Consider the following 23,587-nt stretch of genomic DNA (forward strand, 5'->3'; position numbering starts at 1 on the left):
TTTGTACAGCGTGCCGTGAATGTGTTAGCATTTAGCCTAGCCCCACTCATTCCTGAAGGATCCAAACAGGGATGAATTTACAAGCCACCAAACACTTCAATGTTTCCCTAGAAAATGGGCACTATCATACACCTGGCGCAATGCGCAACACAAGTGTCTTATGCTAGTTTGAACACGGCACAATTATCATCCCTGCTGAAAAAACAGCATCAAACCAGCATGGGAATTATGCTGGTCTATGCTGGTTTAGCTGGTGGTCACCAGCATACCAGAACACAAAACACAATATATGCTGGTCTTGCTGGTATGACCAGCATGGGATGCTGGTGTAAAAAGCTTGGGAGGCTGGTGCAATTGCTGGTTTGGTGCTGGTTTTATGCTGGTTTAGCTGGTGTTCACTAGCAAACCAGCACCAAAACAGAAGACCAGCTTGGGATGCTGGTGCTAGTGCTGGTTTGGTGCTGGTGTTCACTAGCAAACTAGTACCAAAACACAACATATGCTGGTCTTGCTGGTATGCTGTTTTTTTCAGCAGGGATTTTCACGTTTAGCGCTACATTGTTTAAGTAGCAAATGCATTTGCGCCCAATTTTGCGCCCATGGGCGTTCTGGTCTGAAAACGAGGTGTGTTCAGGCGTGTTGTTGGCGTGTTGCTATTTTGAAGCAACTAAAATAGACTATGCCATTGCACAATACTGTTTTTGTTATTAAATAAGTGCGTTAGTAATATGCGCCTATAAACGAGACAACAACGCACGTTTGGTTATAACACACATGAATGCGCAGCAGCACACAACCGCTTTCAAATATGAAAATTTAAAGGATTAAAATGTAAAGGATTATTATTGAGTCTCTTGGACATTAATGAGGACCGATTATGAGACGTTAGAAGAAGTAAAGAGCTGCTTCACCTGTAGCCTGGTAAGTAATTGAATGTTTTGCTTTAAACAAATGCAAATATTGCATCTATTTTTTAAATGTGTTATAAATGCTCCTCCACAGATTTGTTGTATATGATGACTTTCTACCTGTGGATATGATGAGGTGTGAACCGTTTTAAGTAATGCTTTTCAAAACACTCACGCCGCTGAAGGCTCTCCACACGTTTGTAAATTCTTTATCCCCTGTTTGTTACAAAAAAAGGTATTTTTAGAGTACAAACCTTTTCTTGCATATTTGTAAATTATTTTTTGAGATTACACCATCATGTAGGCTGTCCATACATTTATAGCGATTAAAAGCTTGCTAATTTTACTTCCATGACTGAAAAGGAAACGACTTTTAAAGGTTTTAATACAAAAAAATCTAAGTAACAATTTCAACACATTTGTTTACATCAATCTTAAACTGAGGGTCTTCTTCCTCCGCTTAGTTTTTCAGTTTACAAATTCCACCATATTAATAGGGAATCGGCATGGCGCCAGCGCAACTGGCTTTTAAAGGGGATGAGAGCTGAGACTCTCATTGGTTTATTGCACGTTACGCCCAAAACACACCAATTACTCATTACAAGAATAGGAACAACCCTTTTCGACTAGGTGCTTGGCGCACAAACCATTTTTTTGTCGCTAAATTAGCAAAAGAGGATTCGGACACGCCCAGTTTAGACTGTGCACTTTAGACCATGCACTTAGATGGTTAAAATAGGGCCCCGTTACATGAGTAGTTACATGAGTAAGTATGGTGGCACAAAATAAAACGTGGCGATTTTTTAAACGGATAAAAAATGAGAACTATACTGTATGGCGGAAAAGCACTAAAGGGCGATTTATAGTCGTGCGTAGGTCCTACGCCATATCCGTAGTAGGGGTGGGCAAAAAAATCGATTCTTAGATGAATCGCGATTCGGACGTGGGCCGATTCTGAATCGATTCACAAATGTCAAGAATCGATTCTTAAATGTTAGTTTACAAAATAACGTCACGTCACGGACAACTTAAGAGAGCGCGCCCTGCAAGAGCGCATAGCCGAGCTTACAAGAGCAGAAGAGAAAGAACACTTTAAATGCTTGTAGGACTATACTGCATATATCTCTACATTGAATGTAGGGCTGTCACCATTACTCTATTCTTTTTGAGGAGTTTTAAAAAAAATCCTTGAGTACATGTCGAGTACTCCTTAAAATAGCGGAGATGCGGTTTAGTGAAACTAACAGTATTAGAAGCATACAAATCAGCGCTACGCTGCCTCTCTCTCCCTCTCGTTTGCTCGCTCACACACACCGTGCGTGTGAATCAGGAACTGCGTGAAGCAAGAATGCGCATCCATGTGAATTTTGGAAGTTAAAGACGACTGAGCTGCAGTGGCATGGCAAAACACATTTGAGAAGAAAGGCGCAGCAACTCAAAAAGACCTGCATGTTTCACAATTACTCCAAAAGACCATAATGACAATTTTGCGCGTGGAGCAGCAGTTGTGCGATCTACCGGCATTGCCTTTGCGATCGACGTATTGTACACCCCTGCCCTAAACCATCCGCAGACTGTTTAGATATAACATGAATATACTTCTGTAAAAATATGCACATAGTTTGTTATTCAGTCGCTGGGTGCGCTGCATTATATAAATACAGTAATACTGCCAATCACTGTGTATAATGATGATGATTAGACGCTTAACGTTCGTGGAAGTTAATGCCGGTTAACATATAGAATTAATATGTCACGTTAAATTAATATTTTTACTGGTTTTAATGTCTTACAACAGAAACAACACATGTATGTATATAAGAATGACATTATTTATCCCTAGTTGCATTAAAGTACAGTATATGACAGTTCAGAGACTAGCAAAAGCGCAAACATTAACCTGGCTTTGAAAGCAAATGCGACGTAATGACGTCACATATATGCAAATTAGTACGTCAAGAATCGATTCTGAATCGAATCGGGACCCTAAGAATCGATTCTGAATCGATTCATGAGGGTCCAAGCGATTCCCACCCCTAATCCGTAGCCTGTGCATAGCTCTGCGTAGCCTGACGCACACCTCACAAAATTTCTAACAGCGCGTTGGCTCTACGCGGACCGTAAGAGCTGTGATTGGTCCACCAGAACCCCTCCCGTCAGGTAAAAAAACTGCGTCATAGGTATTTCCGTTTGAGACGGTGAAAACAAAGATTTGCCAAGTTGAGGAGTGATTTAACTCAAACTGAAACATAAGATGCTGTTTATTTACTTCCATCATTGCTGGTCTTCTCAAATTATACACAACAAGTTGCTATTTCTTCTTCGTTTGTGGGTTAACTTGCTTAAGCCCTATTCGGACGGGATTAGTTTTACAGGGGGACCTCTGAGAAAACCGTGCTCCTCAGAGGTCCTCTGTGTTTTTAATCCCGTCCGAATCGGCCATGTCTGTGTTTTTCTCTGACGACCTCCGTAAGAGCAATTTACCTACTGTTTTTCGCCGAACTCAGAGGTCCTCTGAGAAATTTAATCCCGTTCGGATGCAAATGTCTGTGTTTGCCCGGAATATCTTTTGAAAACGCGGTTCATTTCGTGTTTTGGCCAACGTGATCTGCCGTAAGGTCTTACTAATGCGCGTATATTGTATTTCCTGAGTCCTCTTCATTCAGATATGGATGTTTTAACGCAATTCGGCAAAATAAAATAATTAAATCAAGACAAGCTGAATGTCAAACACTGTTAAGACTGGCCACTGTAATATCATTAACGTTATAAGAAACTCCGTTCAAAGTTCTTCAACTCCGGAATGGTAATGTTAATTAATAAAGATAATAAATTGTTATTAATCATTATTTCTTCATCTCTTTGGGTTTATTATAAGCAGACAGTTATATAAAACACGTAGGCTACCGTAACTTTAGTAGGATTTGTATATTTTATTTTGATTTGTTAAAATTAAATTAATAAATTACATTCTGTCATAATTTTACATTTAAAGCAAAATATTAAACATTACAAACACGCGTATCCAGAGCACGTGCTCTTCTGCAACGCCCAAATGCATGAAACAGACACTCCCATCTCTGGAATAGCCTGCATCATTTTAATCCCGTCCGAATCGGTACATAAAAACACAGACGTCCTGGGGGACACGTTGAAACTCAAACGTTGTTTGGAAAACTAATCCCGTCAGAATAGTGCTTTAGCTTCTTCTTCTGTGACGACTTCTGCTGCTACTGTGGTTACACGCGTGATTACTGCCAACCAGCGGTTTCGCGTGTGTTTGCACGTCGACGCGGACGGCGACGCACAAGTACAAATGAAAACCGACGCGGAACCTATGCCGTCGCTGCTACGCCGTAGGACCTACGCACGACTATAAATCGCCCTTTAGTTTGCAGCACTTCAACCTCGGTGCACAGTAACATCATCACTCCTGACTACTCCCCCTCTTTTGAGTTTGAATGTTTGAAAAATGAAGGCAGCACTAACATGCATTTTATTCTGGGACTAGGATAAGCCCCGTCTGGAAAACTGCTCCACTGTATTTAAATGGCTTACTCTCGTTATCCTTGTGAACCTGAAAGTTGACTGTATCAATGCATTTCTGAACATCATTCCAGCTGATAAACTCTTGTCCCTGAGAGATGGACTCTGCTCTCAGACTGATCAGCGTGTCTGCATATCTGAGTAGAACAAAACCAACAGAGACTCAAGGCTAGAAATACTTTAATATTGCGTCTCCTTATGACACAGACACACAATGACAGGTAAGTCAATATGACACAAGTGGTTTTCAAGGCATCAATTGTGTCTTTATCAACAAACAGCATCTTTGTTACCTTTGCATGTTTTCAGCATCCAGGTTACTGAAGCCCATTGTAGAGTCGCTAAGCTGCTTGATCACAGCCACAGAGTCTTTAGTGACCAAAACCTCGTTCAACACAGACACAGCAGACAACATCTCCACAGCCACACACAGCTCCACGTGAATTAGATCAGTCTTTTAATGTGAATGTTGAAAGATGATCAGAAATGTAATATGTAAAAAATAGACAGAGAGAAAGTATCAGTGAGAGAGAGAGAGAGAGAGAGGGGGTAAGAATATTACTCTATTTAGAGGCACATTACTTTGAAAAACAACTATATTTTGTAAATATCACCAGTGTGTATACTGTGTATATATATACAGTAAGACAGCTGACCTTAGACTCGATCTGTAGGCTGAATAGTTCGGCCTGGTACAGGTTAGCAGCAGTGTGGTAAATGATGGGTAACCGGGCTTCTGGTTTCAGGAGCTGCTCCACCGTCTCCTCTGGAATGCCTCGTCGAATAGCTGAATTGATGGCAACAACAGCTTCCTGCTCTGTAACAAACAAGGCCATGACAATTGGCAAACATTAATAATCCATAATACTCATTGGGTTAATATTGAATGGATGAGCTGAATATGAATTACAATTGGTAGCTACAGGCGAAAGAATGTTTTTAACAGAATAATACCTGGACATAGCAATAAGAAAGAAAGCATATAATGGGTCTCATCAAACACTCACTTGACCCAAAATGATACTTTTCAGACTTTTGAACCTCTGTTAACACAAAACACTTTGTATAAAGTACCTTCTCTTATAATAAATAATTTTCTAATTTAAGAGATTTTATATAGTGTAGCTGAATAGATCATGGTGGCTTACAAGACATTATGATAATACTGCACAAAAATGTATTCTAATTAAAAGAGTACATATGCAACATACTTTGTCTCTCGGCCTCTGCAAACTCATTACAGAAAGTGATGATGCTCTGAATCTCCTCCCTTTCCAGCTGTGCACTTGCACCAGCATCCTACATACAGATATATACATATATCATCAAATTTTTAATGAACAACCATTTTACTTGACTTTGATCCTGATGGGAAGTAGAGGCCGCTGCAGTACCTCAACTTCAGGGTCCCTGTATGATGTGAAGTGCTCCAGGTAACAGTGGCTGTTGATGTCCAGGACCCCCACAAGGCCAAGGGCAGGTAATCTGAGGCTGGCCAGTAGACTGTTCTGATCCTCAGCATCAATAGCCTGGTTTACTTGCTGAATAGCTGCAGATGCTAGAAAGAGAAAAATGGCCTTCATTTACAAGCATTAAAGAACACCTATTTCATTGCTAAAAAACAACATTTTTGTGTATTTGGTATAATACATTGTGTTTGTGTGGTTTATGGTTAAAAAAAACACACTATTTTCCACATACAGTACCGTACATTTTTGTAGCTCCAGATATTTCTGTCTTTCTCAAATGCTCTGATTTTGTACAAAACTCATTGATTTGAAAAGCTCTGTGTCCTCCATTTAAGTATAATGTTAACTATAACTATATAATATATTGATATTAGTGTCTACATCATCGGACAATAATGATAAATTTATGCCAATTCGCTTGCGAGGCGCAGTACCCACACAAATCGTTTACCTTCATATCACAATGGCATTAACTAATATTGCATATTTACTAGAGTATCATAGAGTAACTAAACCATAAACCAACTTTTTTTAGTTAATAATCTGTAAGAATGGGGCTTTATTAGTGCTGTTCATTGATTTGAGTAACTTTGGACATTTGGGTATGAAGTGTTTCAATGCTACAATATATTGTGTAAAAACGACTGAGTGCTGCCCTTCTTCAGGTTGAACGGTGGCTACTGCAGTTGAATTTTCCTGTTGGATGTTTTGGTACTGCGTGACGCAAGTGGTGAGAACCTTGTAAGCAGGTTCAAGCTCACCACGCCCTTGTTACGATCTCACCACACACTTGGTACGAGCTCAGTCCGTCCCCTCTATCTCCGTTGGGGTCTGCCCACTTTTCTTGTATTTTCAAATATTGCCAGTGGGTGGAGTCAGGCTCTGACCAGGGGTTTAGTTACTCTTTAAAAAACCTCTTGTAATTGTTCAGATGTCATTAATGTATAAATGTGCTGTTCTTGTTGCATTTACACAGCGGGTAACCAGCAGATGTCCTCAACACGTCGCATTTGCGTATCTCTAAACAGCAAATCTAGTAGTTTGTGCAATCTAATATCTTACCTTTTGGCATAGTCAATGTTGTGGAATAAAAAGCATTACATTGTCAATTCCACAGAAACTGCATTAGCGCTGGATACAGTACCTGGGGTCATTTTATGTTATAGAGCCTTACCAATTAGCTTCTCCACAGTGTCATCTGTCTTTTCAAATGCAAGTGTACTTGGAAGTTCACATAAATCTGTTTGGCTGTCAATGGTTTATCATTCATTAGTGGGGGGGCACCCAGAAAGTGATCACAACGATATTGTTTGTTGTATCTTTATCGTTAAAGTTGTGGTGTGAACACATATTCTCTTTAATATAAAATAATTTTATAAACTATATTTGTTTTAGACATTGTTATGATGTAAACAGTCCTTTAATCTGGGTAATTTTGGAAATATTGCAAATTAGAAGCTTAACAGAAATGTGACCCGTCACGGAAACCAATATCACAAGTCGGCAGCACAAGTTACAAGAAAATGAGAAACAAAGTTTTTTTTCAAAAATTGTGATTTTCGTTTTATTGCAGAATCTGTTAGTTGAGATCACGAAGAAGCCTCTCCATGTTTGAGATAGCAGTTTATGTATATTTAAAAGCGTACATTTTGCGGTTGAAAAGGCTTGTTTTTCCGGAGATTCTAGCGTGCAGCGGGGGGCGTCATTGTCTGTGTGTATATTTACATACTGTATAAGCTTGTGTTTTCGCCTCCGCCCCCCAAAGGGAACAGCGTGACTACTAAATAAGGATAGTTCGCCCAAAAATGAAAATAATATAATTAATGACTTACCCTTATGTCGTTCTAAACTCGGAAGACCTCCGTTCATCTTCGGAACACAGTTTAAGATGTTTTATCGTTAGATTTAGTCCGAGAGCTTTCTGTCCCATTCATTGAAAATCTATGTATGGTTTCCATGTCCAGAAATAATAAAAACATCATCAATGTAGTCCATGTGACATCAGTGGGTAAGTAAGATTGTGTTGGAGCATCGAAATACAGTTTGGTCCAAAAATAGCAAGAATTACGACTTTATTCAGCATTGTCTTCTCTTCCGGCTTGTGCGTGAAGTCACGTGACTGTAGTGACGCAGCTGCCCTGTTCCTTAGACATGTTTGCTAAGTTTTTTTTTCAAACTTATAGCGTGCGTCTCCCCAGACTGTAAAGGAAGCTCGGTCGCACAAAACAAAAATAAAAGAAGCTGGGGGGCATAACAAATAACAGTCAGCCGCATCGTATGTCAGCCGCGTCACTGACTTTATGCGGCCGTTCAGTCGGATGACGTCAAAATACACGCGAGAGCTCTACAAGAAATCTTACGGAGTAGTTTAATTTCAACTCGCTTTAATTTGACGTCATCTCTGTGTCAGTTCTTGCAGCGCAGCATGAGTCCAAACACACATTAGTTACACAGAGATCATTGTATTCTTTATATCATTGGCTACATGTTTTGTCTATCAATATTTTCCATGAAGTCATTGGCTGATGGAGGAACGAGCGAGCGATTGGTTAAATCCGTAAAGGACTTCACGTTTTCGACGACGCTGTTTGGATTATACTACCTCCCTATTTTAAATACAAACTTTGAAGGCGGGTTCATGTGTAATCTCATATACCCTTACATGTTACTATGTAAATAGTCCTCAGATTGTATATTATATTGTATAGTAGACGATCATGCAAAATCTGATGTAAACAATAGACTATATATCTATATTTCACGGATTATACGCATTTGTGGACAAAAATCATTGGATGATTCATACATCTGAAACAGACTGGATTGGACTTGTGATCCTCACAAAGGTAAAAAGTCATGTTTATTTTTGCATGTTGTCATTCGGACTTCTGTCATAAAATACGTCATATGATGCTAGAACATCTGTATCTCAAAACGGCTTTACAGGGGGTATGGCTTAGCTAAATAAGATGTAAATGAGCCCTAACGTCTCTTCAGGCAGGGAAAAGGGAAAAGTGTTCACTTTTTTCTTTCTCAAATTTCTCAGCATTCTCTTTCTTGAATGTGTTACATTCAAATGGCCACAACTTCTCCAAATCTTATCAGATTTTCCATGTTCCCTTTCCACATCGTTGGAAAGCTTAGAAACTGCACTTTCAGAATCTGTGAATAACTCAAAATGCCCCAGATCCGACTTGTGTCACTACTTTCCGTGACTGGTCACAAATGTGTGGGAATTTATGGGAATTAATAGGAATTATTTGTAAATGTGTTTGGCCTCAATGGCCCTTCAGTAAGCAGTGTTGCTTTTGCATGTGACAAAGGAATGTGCAGGATAGAAATTCAACTGAAATTGAAATTAATTGTTGCTGTTTTAAATAAAATTATGCTGCAAGCTTTTGTAAACTTAATAAAAGTTCCCTGTTAAATGCAACTCAGCAATTTGTTCCAGTTTATTCCTATTAATTAATATACTCCTCTTAATTTCCATGGAAAAGGTTCCAGACTTGAAAATTCCCGCAATTTTACAACCCTACTCATGACACATGTGAAACGGGTATAAGAACCAAAAGTAATATATTTTATATTTACTATACATGTATTACAGTATGATAGTTAAAATGTTTAGATAATAAGTGGCACACTTACTGTTGACAAGTTCAACACCGTTCTGTATCTCCTTCTGAGTCAGTAACTCTGCATACACATCTCTCTCTTCAGTTGCGATAGAGGAACACTAAACACACCCAAAAATAGAGTTGATAGTGACTAACTGTTACTCACATAACTTTTAAGTTTCAGTTCAAAAAGAATCCATCTTCAAAATTTAACATTTTCAAACTTCCCCAATATACCATTCACACACTCTTCGACTGGAACATGCAAATTACTATTTAATTGAATCAGCATCAGGTGACGCTGAAGTCAGCAGTGAAGTCAGAGTGTTTTATTCAAAATCCTGCAAATTTTGCAAGTGACAGGGCTCCCACACCTTAGTTAAAGCTAAACTGTGTACTTTTTTGAGTTAATTCTTAGCAAAAACCCATGTTTTCTTTCAAAAGTATGTGCTCATTCATGTGTAATTACTTCCACCCACTAATCAAAGTATTCTCGTAAGTGTAGAATCTGCTATTTAAAATACATACGGTCGGGTCGCTCCACTGGCTGAATCCATGTTGTGCCTCCGTCTTTGAAATACATTCGCCGACGAGGGACATTCCTGAAATTCAAGCTCCGCGTTTCGTGCTTTCAGACTACACTCACGCTGACCGCTAGCTGAAGCCTCCTGAGGTTGCATGTGTAGGCGGTATACGTCATCAAGACAGTCTTATTTCAGAATATTAACAATTATAAAGCTGACAATTATTCTAAGTTAATTGTAAATTGATGTAATATGCTTATGACTTGCGAATGTAATGCTCAGTTAATTTAAATAAACCAGGCTTGATGACGTATGCAGCCCACATATGCGACCTGCGTAGACTGAAATCCTTCGGATTCAACAACAGCTGCACACCGTGATGATCCCGCGATCTAATGCTTTGATTTGAGGCAGATTTGAAAGCCTGTTGAAGACCTATTTTCGACGACATTAAAACACGTCGCCAAGGAAGCGAAAAGGGGATTTAAAACGACAACATGACACGAAAAACAACAAGACCAAAGTCAATATTGGAGTAATGTTAGTTTTCCAAGATGGGGCTCAAGGGACACCGAAGTTGCCTACTTTCTATCTTCTCCACAGGTAATTCAGCATATTTGTTTAAATCTATACAGTCTATGCTGTAAACTTGAAGTTTTATAGTTCCTTGGCTAACTATAGCATGGTTATGCATAACACTTGTTAGTGTAAACACGCATGTGGTTTAATGTGTTCGAACAGCCACACGCCGTCTCTCCGCTCATTTATGTAATCTGAGGTACTGAGATAAATGTTTTTCATCTTTTCTGACCTCTAGCACAAACACACGGTGTACAGCGCTATTTTTAGCCTTTCATTGATAAAAGCGTCTGATCTGCGCGTCTTTCGTTTCATTTTACAAGCGTGTGAAAGTTGAGCGATCTTATTTCACCAATATCAGAGAAAGCTCTTACATATACATGGACATGTAACATGTTTACTTAAAACATAAGCATTGGACTCTGACATAATATTAGTTTGCTTCCATTTAAACCCGTCATTGCTCCCACTCATGATTAAATGACATGAGAGGGACTCGTCCACAGACCATCCCCTCAGTAATCTGGAGAGAAGCGGTTGAAAATGGACAAAGAGAGACGGATTTAAACACCAAGTGTAAACGTGATGTGTCTCTCTCGTCCACTTGTGATCCGATCGACGAAAACAAATCTTAATACCAAGTGTAACAGCCCCTGGGATATTTTTCCTTGCGTCAATAAAAAAGGAGTGTCTAAGCTACGTTTATGGTTGCTTTTTGTATGTGATTTTAAGCGGACATATCATGACAATCAGACATTTTCCGTGTTTAACATAAATCTGTGTGCTTTGACGGATCACAGGCAAAGGACATTGCAAATTGTACATTTTTTTCATTGCTTTTGCTTTGTAGCTACTGGAAGCCATGTTAACCTTGGCATGACACGGCCACCATACGAGTTAAAACGCGTTCCGAATGGGGGGGGGGGGGGGCTAGAAGGTAATATTCAGTTGGTTGTCATATAGAATTTCACCGCTAGTTGGGAGTAGATCCTACACAGTGGAGCTTTAACTTCAAATTCAAGGACCTTTCAAGGACTCTTGCCAGGTGCAATACCCTCAAATTCAAGGACTAAATGTGGGGACACATTTCAAGTAAAAGCAAGGTTACCTTTAAAGATACATTGTCACACTGCAGTGACACTTTGGGGACACATCCAAGGGTAAGTGCGTTTGAATGTGTATATCAAATTCAACCAATTGTGAGGCTTAATGACAAAGACATGGTGACACGGGAGCCAGGAAGTAAACCGCTTTCTGAAATATTGCCAAAGACACCGTTACAGGGACGCAGGACATATGGCAATAACGCAGCGCCTTGTTCCCTTCTCAGGGAACAACAGTTACATACGTAACCAAAGATGTTTTTATTTGTCAAATACAACTATGTAAAGTTATGTAAAGCTATGTAAAGACGCATGAATTGGGCTTCAAACGCTGTGCGCGCACGCGCTACGCGGGATGGGTGATCACCCTGTGTAGCACCTAAATTCTATGGGGCAGTTTCCCCGACAAAGTTTAGACATTAAATAAATGTAGGAGCTGTCCAAGAAAACAACTTGCACTGACATATCTTAAAATACATCAGTTCCCTTTGTTTTGCCTCTGCACACAAGTAATGTTTTTAGTAAGGCATGTTTGTTAAAACTAGTTATATTTTCTAATTAAACTAAAACCTAGTCCTGAATTAAGCTTATCCCTGTCTGGGAAACCACCTCTTAAAGTTGGATCTTTATGAGAAAAGTTATTAAGCAAACAATCTAGATTACCTGTCCTGAGGCCTGGTCCTCTTTTCTCCGTTTGGCTTTGCTCAGTGTGTCCTGGTAGGCTTGAGCCAGTGGTTTCTGTGTGTTTCTCAGCAGGGCGTTTGGGTTTTGCAGAGCAACCAGTGTGCTCTCTGCATGACCTTTGTTTACGGCCTCGTTAATGGCAAAAACAGCAGCGTGTACTGCAGATACAACCAGATCAAAAAGAAGACATTTATAGATGTGATGGTCATATAATTAGAATATCATCAAAAAGTTGATTTATTTCACTACTTCAAATAGTGAAACTTGTATATTATATTTATTCATTACACACCGATATATTTCAAATGTTTATTTATTTTAATTTGATGATTATAACTGACAACTAAGGGAAATCCCAAATTTAGTATCTCAGAAAATTTGAATATAACTTAAGACCAATACAAAGTAAGGATTTTTAGAAATCCATAGTTGGGGCTCCTTTTGCCTGAATTACTGCAGCAATGCGTCGTGGCATTGAGTCGATCAGTCTGTGGCACAGCTTAGGTGTAATGAGAGCCCAGGTAGCTCTGATAGTGGCCTTCAGCGCTTCTGCATTGTTGGGTCTGGCACACTGCATCTTCAAGTTTTGAATGGAATTAGTGAAGTAAATCAACTTTTTGATGATATTCTAGTTATATGACCAGCACCTTTAGATGCGTCTGGATGAGTGGATTTACTCTCAACAAATACACTAACACATATTTATATGAAAGATTACTCACACTCTGCTTTATTTACTGAAAGCTCATTGGCCAGGATGCCACCAATCTTGCTGAAGGCGGGCATTTGGATGCCATATTTCTCCAGATCTTTTCTCATGTTGCGGATTTCTTCCTCTGTGGAAAGTGAATTTTTAATGTTAATGCTAGCGATTATCTTTAAAGCTACACAGTTTCGGGAACAACTGCTTCAGAGAGGACAAACAGCAATTATTTAAAGATATTTCTTTTATGCCTGCATGAAAAAATTGAAGCCAAAACGTTGTTTACTAATTTCAAACTGTATGTTTTGAAAATCATTCAGAATCTAATCTCTAACAAAATGATTTAGAAGTAAGTTTGCTGCACTCGGATAAAACAACTCAACACAACAATTAATGGAAAGACTGGTTTAGTGACCATTTACCGTCTATCAATGCCGCATGATTGTGGTGATCTCTGTTCATTTTAGATAATGAGGTAACAGGAGAAAGACAATACGTCTCCCTCTTCTTGTACAGTTAACATCGAATGAAAATATTTGTTTTCAATTTCACTGACATCATTAAAAAGTAGACATTCCCAGCATTATGTAGACATTTATCATTTGTTTGTATGACAAGTAATCGTTAAGAGAGAGAACAGAACACACATCATGTTTATTTTCTTAATTTTGTGAAAAGCACAACTGTCACGACAGGGTTGTAAGGACAGGACGCAAACGCAAGGTTCAAAATAAAAAAACATTTAATAATAAAAACACGAGGGCTGACAAGGTGAATACAGAAACTCAGGAACATGAACCGGTGTGACAGAACAAAGGCATATAAATACAAAGACAATTAAACATAAGACAGGTGTGGTGTATTGGCGTAATGAGTCAATGAGAGTCCAGGTGAGACGGTTCAGTGCAATACACAAAACATGTCACGGACTATCCGTGACAACAACATTCTGTTTTTATTGGGAGTGGACAGAAAAAAACTAGACACTTTAACGTTTTAAATGATGTATAAATCATATCTGTATGTCCAAAATCTGCAGGGTAATCCAAGTCTCTTTGCCAAGTCTATCACTCCTGTGTCAGCCAGAAATGCGACACTCCTTACCATGTTTTGAAGATTAGTTCACAATACAACACTGTACAAGTGTTTCTGTGCCTTAGTAGATTTAACAAAAAAAATTTAAAATGAGTAAACTGTATTAAAAAATTTGAAATCTTTTCATATCAGAATATGAGGTAAAATAACAAACATTTTAATCATTTGAGTTATTCTAAATGAACACATTATTGAGTAAATTCAACTTTGTGTTGAAACTACAGGAATGATTTTTTTTAAACATAAATAACTAGGGAGTGGACTTGTAATTCCCAGCAGGCTTTGCATGGGACTAAATGGGAGTAAAATTTGAATTTAAACTCTATTTTGTGTTTTTAACTAAAAAGAAAGACTTGTTAGGGTTTAATGTTAATTTATCTTCGAGATTTGGAAGAGTTTCGGTTTCTTCTGAGTTTTGCAGTTACCATTGTTCATTGTTTCATTTAAATGTTACCTATTTTAATTAAGTCTGTGTATATTATGCTGTTTTTTACATTGATTGTACTTAATTTATTGGCTATTTCTTAAAATGCTACTTAATATTTTCACATTCATTGAAATCCATATTATTAAGTTGTTCTTACTCAAAATATAATTTAGTTCAATAAACTTGCAAAAAGTAGTTGGAAAATTATGTCTTAATTTTATGGAGTTAGATCCAAGTGACAGTTTTTACAGTGAATGCTATCAGGAGCTAATATTGTCTTTACTACCTTATCAATACGAGCCAAATCTGATCATCAGAATCAGAAAATGCAGATGACCAAACTGATCGATCAACCAGCACAGCGCGGCTTGAGCAGGATGTAGCAGATTGGTAAGCAAAGGATTACTAAAACATTAAAGGCGCTCTAAGCGAATAATGTGCGACGTCACTTCCTGTTGATGTTTGAACTGTTTTCAAACAGACAGAGCGTAGCTAACTCCTCCCCCTCCCTTCTGTGCTTTCATGAACGTGCCCAACCCCCACCCCCAAATCCTTCTTGTCGTTTATTGGCTGGAATACTTTGTTTTGTTTTGTGAAGCTAGGTTTGGCCATTTGTTGATATTGCCGTTTGTGAAGCCTGGGCTGTCTACAGAGATCGCGTTTTTTTACAGTTTGATCAGCGGACAGGCAGCAAGCAGATAGTGAGGAGATGTTTCCGGTATGTAACAAAAAATGTTTTATGGTCTAAAATGCTTCAATTCGCTTAGAGCACCTTTAAAACCATGTATGCATGTGTGCTCGTAAAAATGACAAACAACAAGTGCTACTCTACACTGCTCACAAGTCATGTCGGAGTTATGGTTTAGCCAGTAGTAAATTATTTAAATATGAAAACACACAGACTACTTACAGGCTGTATTTCAAAAGGGGGCGGAATTATGATAATGATCATCGTGTTCGTGTCAACTGGCCCAGGAAGTAAACTTTTGCCTATAATCCGTGTTTGTTGTACTCCAAGAAAATAGATTTACGTTACAAACTTACGTTTACTCTGGGATTTGTACCTTTTGCATATTGTTAATATGTACTAATACACACCAAAGGTAATATAAAATAGTGAATTGGATAGTTGAGACAGTTAATAAGTGACAGTGCTTAAAAAAAATGCACATTTTTCATACAGAGCCCAAAATAATGTAACAGTATATCCCATATCCATCTCTGGTGATCACCCAATGCTATTGTAGGGATATACTTTGGGATTTTTAAATGAACTTATAAAAAATTAAAATTCCAGACAGGCACATGTCTGTAGGGCGCTCATTTCTTATAAAGACCCATAAATACTGTTCCATACCTGTAAAGTCTACTTTTCCCAACAAATCCTGGATCTGGGGGGCAATTCCCAACTTGTAGAGGTATAAACTGCATGAAAACAATAATAAAACAATACATGCATTATATTATGTACTGTTTCATGATCATGCAACAGAAAAAGAATTAGAGATATCTTCTCAAAAACAGCAGAGATTTGAATTGCGAATAAGTTTCTTAAAGGAACAGTATGTAGGATTGTGGCCAAAACTGGTATTGCAATCGCAAAACTTGGTACTGCAATCACACAACGGGTGGCCAATACACAAAATGACAACATAAACATCAGTTGAGGGCTGCAACTCCACTTTTTAAATGACAATATCCTGGCAAGACCACTGTTGTCAGTGATATAAGTATTTGAAATGACAAATGATTTCTTAATGTCTAGTGACATATCAGTGTCATTTTATGATTAATTGATATAAATTTCTTACATACTGTTCCTTTAATTATCAGTTGCCCACATAGGGCCCTATGAAATCAGTTTTATTCTCAAATTCCGTGTTTTCCTTTTTAAAATTTCTGGATACTGGTTTTAATGGATAAATCACATTTTAGTTATCAAAAAGCACATAGTATATACTGCAAACATTAAACAAATACAATTTTAACAACAATTTATTGAAAGTTTCAATTAAAAGGACATATAGGCCGATGTAATTTTGCTGTCAGCTTAGCCGCAATGTACTACTACAACGCTATTGACAAGCAACCAGATGTTTATCTTTTTCTTGTAATCATAAGACTATACTCATCTTGTTTTACTTTTTAGTCATCTGTATTAAATGTAAATATATTAGCTATAAAAATTATCTGTCAACAATCTGATTTAACATTAGCAATAAATATAAATAAAAAAACTACACAGTTCTCATTAATTAAATGTACAGCTTAAAAAGTTGTTCTAAGTAGTAAATGATTTTCATTTTTTGTGTGTCATGAACATTTCTGACACAGAAAGCAGCAGGCTACTGTCACTTTAAGACCCAAGACGGCTTGAAGACTGCACTGTTTCAATATACTAATAAACATCCATTTGTTTATGTTCACTTAATCTTGAAAAAAAAACTTAGTTCAGTGATCATGCATGTGTTGACTGCCGGTGCCGTTGCTCAAGTGTGCTTGCTTCGTGAACCCTCATGTCTGCGTAACAAATACGAGGTATACGCTGGTAAATGTTTACATGAGCAAGGCAGACATGAGAAGAAAGTACACTTTACTTTTAGTCGGCTGTTTTCCCATCTTTGACAAAACCTGCTTGCGCTCTAGATGCCACACTTGTCATTGTTTGCAATGCATGACGAGAAACAGACGTTTCTTTACATCCATTACACAAAAAGGACAATGTTTCCGCGCATTTCTATCATTTTAAACAAAAAAATTGAATTTGAAAACGAGTTATAATGGGTTTTAAAAATTACTGAATGCAACATTTGCCGAATTACGTGAAATTACGCGTTGTACAGTAAATTCAGTTTTTATGCTTTGATTCCGTGATTTGATTCTGCATTTTCCGCATTGCGGAAATCATAGGGCCCTACCTACAAAATGGTAAGGGGAAAGTTTCCCCAAAAACAATTATTCAAATATACGCACACATTTTATATAGATATATTCAAAACTATCCAGGATCATGTGACAAAGTCCAATAGCAGACAATTGTTCAAAAATGGACATTCTGATTCACCAAATATGCCTAAAATCAATCAAGAACAACAACAAAAAGATACATATTGTTGCAAATTGTTAATTGTTTAAGATATTTAGATTTACGTTTATGCATTTGGCAAAAGCTTTTATCCAAAACAACTTACGGTTCATTCTAGGTATGCATTTTACCCAGTGATCGATTTTAATCAAGTCTTATGGGTGGTCCGCACCATAAACAAAATTTCACCATAAACAATTTTTTGTTAAGTTGGCACTTATTTAAAATATAATCTTTTGTTACATTATAAATGTATTAATAAAACTTAACTTTTGATCAATTTAATGCAACCTCACTGATGCAGCAAAGACACAATGAGATTAAAAACTGGTGTTTATTCATAAATCAACATTCATCTAATTTATACATTAACATTTATATCATGCAACTTTTAAAGTGTGGATCAAATATGCTTGGAAGCATGCTAACATTTCCCTGTCAGCGTTTTTTTTTAAAAGTTGCCACCCAGTTTTAGTTAAATTCCTTCCAGAAAAAAATTCTTCTTTTAAATAAACATAAAACATATCAAATGAAAGAACAGACCCCCCCAGAAAAGAAAGTTTCATCCTACCTTCATTTGTTCTCTTATCACCTCTTACAAGATAATTCCATTTATGTGAAGGGCTTTTGTTAGAGATCAGATTCAGAGCTATGATCAAAACTTACACAGATTTTTATAGTGTTAAATGACAGACATGTGGACTTGTGACTTGATGACTTGGACTCGAGTCGACTTGAGTCGCTATTTTTGTGACTTGTGACTTGACTTGACAAAAAATAAAATACTTGAGACTTGACTCGGACTTGGAAGTTAAAGACTCCGGACTTGACTTGACTTGAGACACATAGGTGTCATTTACACTGGGGACGCTGGGGACATGTCCCCACCACTTTTTGAAATGGCTGATTTTGTCCCCACCACTTTTTGAAAGCATTTGGTTAAAATGTTCTAAAAATTAAACAATACCTGTGCGACTTACACTGCAAAAATGACTTTCTTACTTAGTATTTTTGTCTTATTTTCAGTAGAAATATCTAAAAATTCTTAAATCATGATGTATTTTCTTGATAAGCAAAATGACCAAAGAAAATAAGTCTAGTTTTTAGACAAAAATATACAATTTAAGTGAATTTGTGATTAAAACAAGCAAAAATATCTGCCAATAGGGTGAGAAAAAAATCTAAAAATAAGATTTCTTTTTTCTTAAACACTTAATTTAAGCAAAACATTTTAACCTCATTGGCACAAATTGTTTTAAGCACAAATTCACTCAAATTGTATAGTTTTTGACTAAAAACAAGACTTATTTTCTTAAGTCATTTTGCTCATCAAGAAAATACATCTTGATTTAAGAATTTTTAGATATTTTTACTGAAAACAAGACAAAAATACTAAGATTTTTGAAAATCTTAGTATTTTTGTCTTGTTTTCAGTAAAAATATCTAAAAATTCTTAAAATTAAGATGCTTTTTCTTGATGAGCAAAAAATCTAGTTTTTAGACCAAAAATATCAAATTTAAGTGATTTTGTGCATAAAACAAGCAAAAAATCTGCCAATGGGGTAAGCAATTTTTTCTTGAATTTTTCTTGAATTTAGTGTTTAAGAAAAATTTTCAAGATTTTTTGCTTACCCCATTAGCAGATTTTATTGCTTGTTTATGCACAAAATCACTTACATCTAGTATTTTTGGTCTAAAACTAGACTTATTTTCTTAGGTCATTTTGCTCATCAAGAAAAAGCATCTTAATTTAAGAGTTTTAAGATATTTTTACTGAAAACAAGACAAAAATACTAAGAATTCTAAGAAAAACTAAGAAAAGGACTAAGAACTCACTCCACTGGCTTCCAGTTCGTTTTAGAATTGATTTTAAGATTTTATTGTTTGTTTTTAGGATTTTACACGGGATTGCACCGCCTTACTTATCCGATCTTTTGAATGTCTACAACCCAGAAAAATCATTAAGGTCTTCTAATCAGTTACTTCTTGATATTCCGAGATGCAGGCTTAAAAACAGAGGCGACCGGGCCTTTTCAGTAGCAGCTCCTAATTTATGGAACAGGTTACCCGTTCACATAAGAACAGCTCAGACAATTGAAAAATTTAAGTCTTTGCTCAAGACTTACTTGTACTCCTTAGCCTTTGGTGTGAGTTGAGATTTTACTCTCTGTTTCTATTTTGATGTATTGTATGAGTGTGTTTTTATTTATTTTTTATTTTTATTACTGTGAAGCACTTTGGTCAACTAATCGTTGTTTTTAAATGTGCTATATAAATAAATTGATTGATTGATTGATTGAAGAATTGTTTTTCTTGAAAATAATTTTTTGCAGTGTACAACTGGTTTTGTGGTCCAGGGACACATATGTTATGTTGTGTGCTTTTGTGTGTTTTCTTTTACATAATAATGAATTTCATTGTAATCATTGACTTTACGCGCTGCTGTTTTCTACAGTATGGTGCTTTGGCACTGTTCGGTTGAGCTGGTGTTGTAGGGACTGTTAGATGTGCAGTCGACATTGTTGAGGGTTTTATGCTGAGTATTTTCGTGTTGTTGACTGGCCTACTACGCTATGCCCATTTTTGATGGGCCGTTATTCAACATTTTTCCTGTCCTGCTGTAATGTTTTTTTTTTCATCTGATCTTTTGTCCCCACCACTTTTCAAAACAAACTGACGCCCCTGTTGAGACACGATGACTTGAATGACTTGAGTGTTAATCACATCATGTTTTCAGTTTGAATATAAAATATATAAACTATTTTAAAAAATAAAGTTGACCCAGCTGGAGCGCAGGCTGAGAATGGCGTTGTCATGACTGAATCACGACACTATCATCAGTCATGCCCTCTCGTACCTTACGCACACCACGCCCACTTAGAATAGATATCAACATGTCAGCCGGAGGGGTAGCGGGGGTCATCGCTTTCAGCTTCAACACAATGGCAAAAGACGAACAGTGCGTTGCAAGACATGCAACATTAAAATCACGGGCAGCCAGACGACAACCTCCAATTTCGTCCATCAATTGAAGGTTAGTTGGTAGTTAGCTAATGTAATAATAGCTAAAGTATCCATTAACCCTCATCATACCGTGTTGGGGACAAATGTGGGCAAAATAATTTTGATTTATTTTTTTAAAAATACTTCCCTTGATCTGAGCGGTACGAGACTTGGCTACTGTGTCTAAGTTTGCCACCTGAACACACACAGAGAAAAATTACTGGATTCTTCAATGTTAGGGCCGGTTCACATATCACATCTGTTGCGCCCTCAAGTTCGTTATTTCAAATGTAGGCACGTGAACGGAAGAGATTACAATTTTGTTTGATTCCATGATGTATTTTACTGAATAAGTATTTCTTTATATCTTCATATTCTATATATCTTTATTAAGATCAGATTCTGCAGGTAAAATAACAATAATAAGGTGACTTGACTTGGACTAACTTGACTTGACCTACTACAGGACTTGACTTGACTTGACTTGACATAGCCTGTGACTCGACTTGACTTGACTTGCCCAAGAAAAAAATACTTGGGACTTACTTGAGACTTGAAGGTTCAGACTTGAGAACTTAAGTTATCGCCATTAATTGTGCAATTGTAGAAAAATTAAAAATACGATTAAAGACTGTGTGTGTTTAATTTCATAAATCAGTACGTAGCAACGGTGGCGCAGTAATCCTTAAAGCAACACTATGTAGTTTTTGACCATTAAATAATGTCTCTAAAATTATTTCAGTGATAGAACAACTTTTAACTGGACAAATTGTACTGTTGCTGCAACCTGAGCAGCCTCGTAGCTGCTACAAGCACACTCTGAAAGTGGAGGTGGAGGGTAGGAAACACAGCCCCGCACCTCCCCCTGCCTGCAGAAGAGTGTCTGATACCAGGCACTGTTGCGCTTTTCAACCACATGGGGGAGCTGTAAGTCATTTTTACATGAAAACTACATAGTGTTGCTTTAAGCTATGTAATGCAGTCTGAACCATGGGGTTACCGGGGTAGCTTAGAGAACGTTTCAACAAATCAGAATGAAGGACCAGAACTGCCCATTTTATAATCATCATTTTAAAATGATTTCTGAAGGATCATGATGAAAACTGGAGTGATGGTGAAAATTCAGCTTTAGTCACAGAAATACATTATATTTTTATTGTATAATTATTTTAAATTGTAATAATATTTTAAAATATTACAGTTTTACGTTTTTTTGGATCAATAAGGCTTGGTGAGCAGAATACTTTTAAACAGTAGTGATTCTAGCTTTTTTACCAATGTACAGGCTGTCAGTCTGTGTGTTGGTGGTGGGGATTTTTCAATGATTTAAGTACATACAATTTTTACATAGTTATTTCCAGTAGGTGACGGAAAAGCACTGTTATGAGTATATTACTGGACTTTCTTTTGTGTCCCAAGTTCCCAACAACTTTCTATGGACTACAAAACTATGAGGGGGCAAGCGACAAGAAAATCATAATTCACTTGTGAATACATATATAAAAGCACGCATACACACATAAACACTTGCATATACATGTATACACTTGTGAATAACTCGCGAATGCATGCAAACTTGATGCACGCATTCACACAAAAACACTCGCACATACATATAAACTTGATTCATGCATACCTATAAAAACACGCATACACACATAAACACTTGCATATACATGTATACACTTGTGAATAACTCGCGAATGCATGCAAACTTGATGCACGCATTCACACAAAAACACTCGCACATACATATAAACTTGATTCACGCATACCTATAAAAACACTCGCACATACATATAAACTTGATTCATGCATACCTATAAAAACACTCGCACATACATATAAACTTGATTCACGCATACCTATAAAAACACTCGCACATACATATAAACTTGATTCACGCATACCTATAAAACACTCGCACATACATATAAACTTGATTCACGCATACCTATAAAAACACTCGCACATACATATAAACTTGATTCACGCATACCTATAAAACACTCGCACATACATAAAAACTTGATTCACGCATACCTATAAAAACACTCGCACATACATACATATAAACGTAATGCACGCATACACATAAAAACACTTGCACATACATATAAACTTGATGCACGCATACACATAAAAACACTAAACTTTAGAAGTGAAATTATACATGGTCTATTTGTATATTCTGCTTTTACAATAAAGGTATTCAAAATCATTGCCGTAAAGTATATATATATATATATGACATAAACTGCTTGTTAGTTAATGTCCACGTCTCCCACTAGCGTGTAAGAAGTGATGTAGTAATATAATAAAATTATACATTTGGGGCGAATCGAGGTTGGTACATGTTCACACCTTAAACCAGGGGTGGGGAACCCTGGTCCTGCTGGGCCACTGTCCTGCAGAGTTTAGTTCCTACCCTTATTAAACACACCTGAAAAATCAAATTCAAATCTTCAGGATTACTTGAAAATGAAATTCAGGTGTGTTTGATTAGGGTTGGAACTAAACTCTACAGGACAGCTGCCCTCCAGGACCCAGGGTTCCCCACTCCTGCCTTAAACGAACTGTACCAGGGTTCATTTCGAGACCAACTCTTTAGCTGGGTCTCAGTAAGGTTCATTCACAAGATGGCAGTATAAAACTCTTGCCTAATTTCAAGTCAGGATAAAAAAGAGCCTATATGTGGAAACTGCATTAAACTTTTATCTGTCTATTGATGAAGACAAATGGGGGGTAATTAAATATTTAAATGTGTGAAATAAAGTTTACATGCCCTTTTTTAACTTTGACCCTCAAGCCACTATAAAGAGACAGACTCAGTCAGATGTGAAT

The 23,587-nt window shown here is 37.1% G+C and overlaps 1 protein-coding gene across 3 annotated transcripts in view; it reads right to left on the reverse strand.

The window, feature by feature from the left end:
• Positions 1 to 23,587, reverse strand: part of LOC135744695 (ras GTPase-activating-like protein IQGAP2) — an 87,031-nt gene that overhangs the window by 26,978 nt on the left and 36,466 nt on the right. For all 3 annotated transcript variants that reach the window (XM_073814617.1, XM_065263009.2, XM_073814618.1), the window contains exons 6-14: positions 16,013 to 16,080; positions 13,153 to 13,266; positions 12,410 to 12,588; positions 9,572 to 9,659; positions 5,849 to 6,012; positions 5,666 to 5,753; positions 5,111 to 5,271; positions 4,748 to 4,908; positions 4,467 to 4,591 (exon numbers count right to left, since the gene is read on the reverse strand). In XM_073814617.1, coding sequence (XP_073670718.1) covers positions 4,467 to 4,591; positions 4,748 to 4,908; positions 5,111 to 5,271; positions 5,666 to 5,753; positions 5,849 to 6,012; positions 9,572 to 9,659; positions 12,410 to 12,588; positions 13,153 to 13,266; positions 16,013 to 16,080 — 1,148 coding nt within the window. The remainder of the gene's footprint in view (positions 1 to 4,466; positions 4,592 to 4,747; positions 4,909 to 5,110; positions 5,272 to 5,665; positions 5,754 to 5,848; positions 6,013 to 9,571; positions 9,660 to 12,409; positions 12,589 to 13,152; positions 13,267 to 16,012; positions 16,081 to 23,587) is intronic.

The sequence above is a fragment of the Paramisgurnus dabryanus genome, chromosome 5 (genome assembly GCF_030506205.2).
Source record: "Paramisgurnus dabryanus chromosome 5, PD_genome_1.1, whole genome shotgun sequence".
NCBI classification, from domain to species: Eukaryota; Metazoa; Chordata; class Actinopteri; order Cypriniformes; family Cobitidae; genus Paramisgurnus; species Paramisgurnus dabryanus.